Consider the following 6,797-nt stretch of genomic DNA (forward strand, 5'->3'; position numbering starts at 1 on the left):
AGTAGAGCTGGCTTTACAGCCTCCTGGCCATATGGGGAATTTTCTTCCTCTAGTGGAAATGGAAACACTGTGCTTTCATTTCCCTGAGGCAAGGCAAGGAGTTCTCCCTGACTCACCCTCTGCTTGGGACAAATCAGTGGCTGCCTCAGTTTCCCCGTCTCTAAATGATGCTCATACCCTCCACATCCTCCCCCACTTCCTTCTCTCCCAGGATATGTCAAGGAACAACACGGTGTTGGCAAAAAAGCCCAGGACAAGGCTCTGGTCTGCCTCAGTTTCCTCATCTGTCAAATGATGTGATAAAAAATTATGACAACATTAGTAAGTTCCAGAGACAGCACAGCATGTGGCCAAGGGCCTGGGTTCGAATTACAGTCTCCACCACTTCCCTGCTAGGTAGCACTCAGCCAGTTACTGCCCCTCTCTGTGCCTCACTCCACTCCTCTGCAAAGGAGACACTGATCACAGCACTTGTGGTGTACAGTGGCCCTGACAATTAAAAGACTTGATACTTGCAAAACACTTTGCCCTGCCGCTTCCAGTCAATACTCATAATATGGCTGCTCTCACCCCTGTGGAAGGCAATAGAGCCCTTACCGTGTGCCAGGCATTGTGCTACGAACTTACTGTGTGACCATGGGCGACGCTGGCTCTCATTGTCCTCAACTGTCAGAAAATAATAACATCCAGTGTGTATTAACTGCACGTTAAGCCCAGAGGTAAGTGTTTTATGTGCATGATTTCATACGATGCTCATGACACCCCTGTGAGGTCATCACTATTCCCTTTTGCAGGTGAGGAAATGGAGGCTTCACAAGCCATAATCTTAGCCCAATCTGTGTCACTGTGAAGCTCCAATAAGTTATAAAGTCCCTTGATGAGAGGTTTAAAGTACTGCATCTCTTCAAAGAATTTTCGCCGTGAAATCCAGTTTCTATATCAATACAAGTTACTGTTTTGCATTTTCAACAGGAATTGCAGCTAATGTTTATCCAGCCTTGACTATAAGCACGGCAGCATTTTAGATGCTTTACGTGCGCTACCTCACTGACTCTCACTATCTCTGTTAAGGGAGACATTATTATTGGCTCCATTTTACAGATGTGGAAACTGAGGCCCAGAGAGGTTAAGTCACTCACCTAAGATCACACAGCTGCAATGCAGCTAAGCAGAAATTCTAACCCAGGCAGAAGGCAGGGAGTTCGGGTCTGGGAGTGAGCAGAGCTCACCCTGGGTTTGTTTATTCCTGAAATATTTTCCATCATCCCACTTCAGATAAAACTGAACACACCTCTTTCAGATCTTCAGTTTTTCCCAGGGCCTTGACCCAAAACTGCACAGCAAGGTCAGTATTTTCTTACCATGCAAATATTTCTATTTGCTATTTAATGACCCCACCCAACTGCATGCACCCTCAGATCTGCCCCTACACTCGTGGTGGTGTTTGAGTTTGAAGGGCCGTTTGGGTTTCCCTCAGGAGGCCCCAATGCAGGGCACGGTCGAAGTGCCTCTCACTCCAGCTGCCTTTGATGCCTGGAGTTGCATTCTGTGTGCCCAGTTGCTCTGGCATGCCAAGCGTCGTTTGCCGGGAACAATGCGGTGCCCTGTCTCCCACATGTGGACACACAAACTGGCACGCACGTTCTCACAATCCCTCCACACATGAGCGTGGGCTGGGGAGGTTAGGCGATGCACATGCACACACAGAATACACACACTCCACCTTGAGAGAGGACCAAGTTCACAAACCTGGAGCAGAGGTGTAGCAGCGTCAACAAAATGTGAAGCTTGTGTGAGATCACACAGTAAAACAGACGTCCAATTCCTCTTCCCGGCTCTCACTCTCTCCTTCCGAACTGACCTAAATTTGGCGTTAGTCTGTCCTCCCACCCCCACCATCATAACATCAAATACTGTGTTTCAGTATATACGGCAATAAAAAGCAATTCGCGTCCTTAATATGTCTGTCGCCTGTCTCAGAGCATCCCTTTTACAGGTGATGCAATATTAGTAACATTTTTTGGCCATTATGTCATAGGCTTAACCACTAGCAGAGAACAGGATAAACTGGTACCAGTTAAAACGTTCAAAGCGCTGGCAGGGTCTTGCTTTCAAAAGTGCAACTCAACTAAAAATATATGTCACTGAGGTCCGCTGTGGCAAAGCGCACCATCTACCTAACCCGAGGCATTTGGTCCCACTCCGGTTTTCAAAAAAAGCCCCTTAGGTTTATTTACTGAAATTGTCATTTCTCCCCCCCACCCCAGAACTTTAATCAGCCACGCAGAGCACAAAACCTACATTCAACTCTGATTTTATGACACGAAGCTAACTCCTCCTACGCATATTTATTTCATTTAACTCTTGCAGCCCTGCCCTCCGGGCAGTGCCCCCCACTATTTGCAGGGCTGGCCTCTGAAAAACACATCACATCGCCTGGTTTCCACTTTTAAAGTCAGATTCATTAGTGTACAGCCTAAACGCCTCCACAATCCCAGCCAGATGGGATATTTTCATATCATATTTGTATACGTTAAGCCCCTCCCGTAATATCCAAGTAGTATGATTCCAGGACGAACTCCAGGAGGAGGGAAAAAGAGACAGAAACACGGAAAATAGAGTGTAATCGGATCGCAAAACAAACTGATGGTACATTGCACTTTAAAGGGGGAGCTGGAGGACTGTATCCATGAGACACATCAAAAAACGGGAAAGAAAATTGTTTAAATGTCCCAGAGCATCTGCTGCTCTGTTAAAAAGCAAAGTCTTCATTACTAGATTTACGAAATAGTAAAATGCCAAGCCTGTTCTCCTAAAAGAAAAAGAAAGCTAAATAATGATGATGATAAAATGATGGTGATAATAATAACACAGCTGAACGGCATCCGCTGTCAAAAGCCCAGCGCGGAAATAGTTAAGCAGCCCGCGGTTAGGAGCGAGAATCCCTCCCGGTGTCCCATGGAGGGGACAATCCTTTTGACAGACTGGCCTGGGGAATCCCGCCTTGGGACACTTCGCTGCCCCCGCGGGAAGTGGTCTGAAGTCGGCTGCCCGGTCTCCCCTCCTTGGCCAGGGAGAGGGAGCCTCTCCTCCCGGCCACGCTACCTGTGCGCCCTGGGAAACCGGAGTCCCCGGGCCTCCCCGCGACCTCAGCCAGGAGCTGAAAGCGCTGCCCGGGGAAGAGAGCAGAAGGGAAAGGACTGAGAGGTGGGAGGAGGAAGCGTCCGGAATAGAGGGGGAGTCAGTTACCTTGGTCCACAGACCCCATGATGCGGAGGGGATGGCAGTGCCCCAGTCTGAACGCAGCCTCTCTCTGCATCTGGAGGGGATGGGGTTTCGGCGCGCGGGGTGAGAGGGGTCTGTTTGGGTAGACCAGGAGCCAAGGGGGCGCCGTCCTCTCTAAAGCATGCTCGCGGGGCTGCCCTGGCCGAGGAGCCTGCGAGCGGCCCGGGAGCTGCGCGCCTCCCGCCTCCAGGCTCCCGGCTCCCGGCGCGGCGGAGTCGGCGCGGCTCGGCGCTCCGGCTTACTCGAGAGGGAACGCGACTTCCTTCCCCGCGCTCCGTGTTTATAGGCTTTCAATGCAGTAAAATAACGGGATTCCCTCACTGTTTCCTCCTGTTTATCCAGCGCCATGGAAACCACTGGATCCCGTCCATCTCCAAAACTAAGGGCTTTCCTGCAAACTTCACACTCAGGAATCCATGACGTCGCCTCCTCCGCGGCCAGCCAGCTCCGTGGCTCCCTCGGCCGCCAGCACAAGTCCCTGATTGTTCGGGAGAAAAGTCAGGGAGAGGGAGCGATGCGGGCGACGGCGAGGAGAAGGGGGTGGGGGCGTGGGAGTGTCCAAGTCGGCCTTGCAGGAGCTCCAGGAGGCTGTTTGCAAGGATTGCTCCAGCCGCCGCCTCCCTAGCACGCTGCAGCTTCGCATAAATCATGCCCAAGACTCCCAAGCACCCCCCCGACCCCCCCGACCCCCACCCCGTTTTCCAAGCGGGCATCTCTCCGAGAAAGCCGCCCAGGGCTCAAATCAACACCCCAGGTGGTCGAGACCCCCGGACACTGACCCAGGGGCCCTTCCCAGTCCCTCGGGGCCTCTGGCTGCCCAGATTTTTTTGTGCTCAGGGCTGATGGGGAGGAGGAGGGACGGGGGAGAAGGCGGGGGGAGGGGGAGGAGGGAAAAGAAATAAATAACGGTGCCTTATGTCAACTCTCCAAGATTTTTTTTTTCAAAGAGGTCTATTTTTAGATTCATTTAGAAAACCCAAGGTTTCCAGTGATGCTCAGAGGCTCCAGCAATAATGAAATGGCCACAGAGACGCGGAAACCAGGCAACCCATGTGTTTACTCATGCTCTGAATAAACAGGAAAATAAAGGGAAGGGATGTCATGAACTTTGCACAGCCTCCAGAAGAAGGTCCAGGGGATGCCACGCGTGTCTCCCGTCAACAGGCCACAGACCCCGGAAGGTCGGTGGGGAGGTCCTGCTGTCAAAACGCTTTTTCTGAACGTAGCCTGGATTTGCCTCTTCACCCCCCGTGCAGGGTGGGGAATCGGGGGCCCCCAGATAAAGCCAGCTTTGAAAATGGCCCTTTCAGATGCTGTTGTGGGCTCTGATAAAACTGTGGGTCGCACCAAGGCTGGTGACTCATTAGCCCCTCCCCACTTTCTCACAGACAGACTTGAACTTGAAGAAGCATTGAGAGGAGCTGGCTTCATCCGGGGGACCACTCTGTATTCCACACCTTGACCCATAAGAGCCTCGCTGGGCTCTCAGGCATGACCACTCCTGCTGGAGACGCGGTCCCACAAAGCCCCCCAGCCCACCCACCTCACTTCAAAGCCCGCTTCAGCCAGGGCGGCCTCCAACTTGAGTAACACTGTTCCCCCAAAGAGCAGCCATATCTGCCCACCTACCATGCTACCTTACCTCAAACACCTTGCAGCCACCCTAGAAGCTGGGGAGCGTTCTCCCCCACTTTGCAAAAGAGAAACCAAGGCACAGAGAAGGCAGAAGGCTTGCCTGCTGGTTTCCGTGGCAGATACTCACGTGCAGCCTGGAAGGCCATGGAAGAGATTCTTTTCAAGGAACCCTACTGAGGAAGCCCCAGCCCCTGAAGACTCTGCATCCCATCATCTGAGGCAAGAACAGGGTGACCAACCGTCCTGGTGTGCCCGGGATTGAGGTGGTTCCCAGGATGCAGGACTTCCAGTTTTAAAACCAGGAAAGTCTTGGGCACAAATGAAACTCAGCACTCAACTTCCTTTCGCAGTGATCCACGCGGCAGGCAAACCTACAAACCTTCGTCTCTGAAGACAGCCAACATACATAGCAGTGCTCTGAACAGCAACTCCTAACTCAGCACCTACTATGTGCCAGGCCCTGAGGTAGGGTCCTCGATCAATTCCTGTCCCTTGACCCCCTGCCAAGTAATACATTGACACTGGGAGGGCTTAGCCCAGCACTGTGTGCTAGAGTAGCCACTAGCCACGTGTGGCTCTTGAAATTTAATTAACAATTAAGTAAAAGCTAAAAGCCCGTTCTTTGATGCATGAGCCACATTTCAAGTGCTCAAAAGCCACATGTGGCTAGTGGCTACCAAGTTGGACAGCACAGAAGAGAACATTTCCATCACTGTAGAAAGTTCTGTAGGGCAACGGGGGCTTAGGCAACCTGAGAGGCAGGACAAAGTGCAGGCTCTAGACTCAGATGCCTGGCTCTGCCATGGGGTCACTTACCCACTCTGTAAAATGGGGACACTATTAGTGCCTTCCTAAGGGTTGATGTCGGGACGTGGTGCTAAGGACATGAAGGTATATGGTAAACGCTTAAAATGTATATATGTGTGTGTGTATAGGGTTGGCCAAAAAGTTCATTCAGGTTTTTCCATAAGATCTTCCGGAAAACCCCGAACGAAATTTTTGGCCGCCCCAATACTTTAAGCCTTCCTACACTCAAGGATTGAGTGGCCATTAAGCCAGGATTAAGACTGCTCGACCTTGCAATCCATGCCCTTCAACTCCAGGCTGCCCTTTATTAAACTCGGCTGCATCCAGGGCATGAAGCAGCCTTTTTGCAACATCTAGTCCATTTCACCATCCCACTGAGCTTGATGCTGGGAGCCCTGTTTACAGATGAGCAAACCGAGACTCCGTGAGTTGATGTCCACACAGTCAGTCCAGATCGGAACCCAACTCTGTTTGGCCACAAAGCCCATGTTCTTGGCACCACAGCCCCTGCCTCCCAGAGGCCTCCCCGGGAGCCGAGGTCTTGGAGGCCAGAAGCGAGGCAGGAAACGAGCACGCTGGGCCCTCCTCTGCCAGACTCATTATCGGGGATAATTTTAGACTCAGTCCCACCCAGGCTCAGGCCTCGGAGGCGAGTCCCGATCTCCACAGGTGCCGAGAGGGGGACGCCTTTTGGAACTGGGTAGAATAAGCATTAGCTCCATTTTTATAGAGCCCACTCTTTGTCACAGTTAAGCATTTTTCCCTTTTAAAGCACATTAATACTACAAGGAGTGAAGCCGGGGGAGTGGCAGCTGAGTCACCTAATTTGCCCTTATGGGCTGCAGCTTTCAGCTTCTTAGTTTAGCTGCTCTTCGGTTCCTCAGACAATTTCTTTCCTCTCCCAGTGCCAGGGCAAGAAATATTTTGTCCTTTTGAACTGAACCACCCACTGTTTTTCACTTCTCTCGAGCACTCTCCCTTTTTTTAAGGGATGCTCCGTGGGGGGGGAGAGCTTCCGCCCACAAAATTATCCACGAAAACTCCCCAAAATAGAAGCTCTCAGCTGGGGT

The 6,797-nt window shown here is 51.6% G+C and overlaps 1 protein-coding gene across 3 annotated transcripts in view; it reads right to left on the bottom strand.

Annotated features, from left to right (window-relative positions):
- Positions 1-3,784, bottom strand: part of NFATC2 (nuclear factor of activated T cells 2) — a 159,054-nt gene extending 155,270 nt beyond the window's left edge. The window contains exon 1 of one of the 3 annotated variants that reach the window (XM_057528868.1): positions 3,250-3,784. In XM_057528868.1, coding sequence (XP_057384851.1) covers positions 3,250-3,319 — 70 coding nt within the window. In that variant the 5' untranslated portion in view covers positions 3,320-3,784. Of the gene's footprint in view, positions 1-1,749; positions 1,767-3,249 lie in introns of those variants that run through there. The other 2 variants (XM_028167299.2, XM_057528869.1) reach the window with 2 other exon arrangements.
- Between the last annotated feature and the right edge of the window lie 3,013 nt (positions 3,785-6,797).

Source organism: Balaenoptera acutorostrata, chromosome 15 (assembly GCF_949987535.1).
Source record: "Balaenoptera acutorostrata chromosome 15, mBalAcu1.1, whole genome shotgun sequence".
Classification (NCBI taxonomy): Eukaryota; Metazoa; Chordata; class Mammalia; order Artiodactyla; family Balaenopteridae; genus Balaenoptera; species Balaenoptera acutorostrata.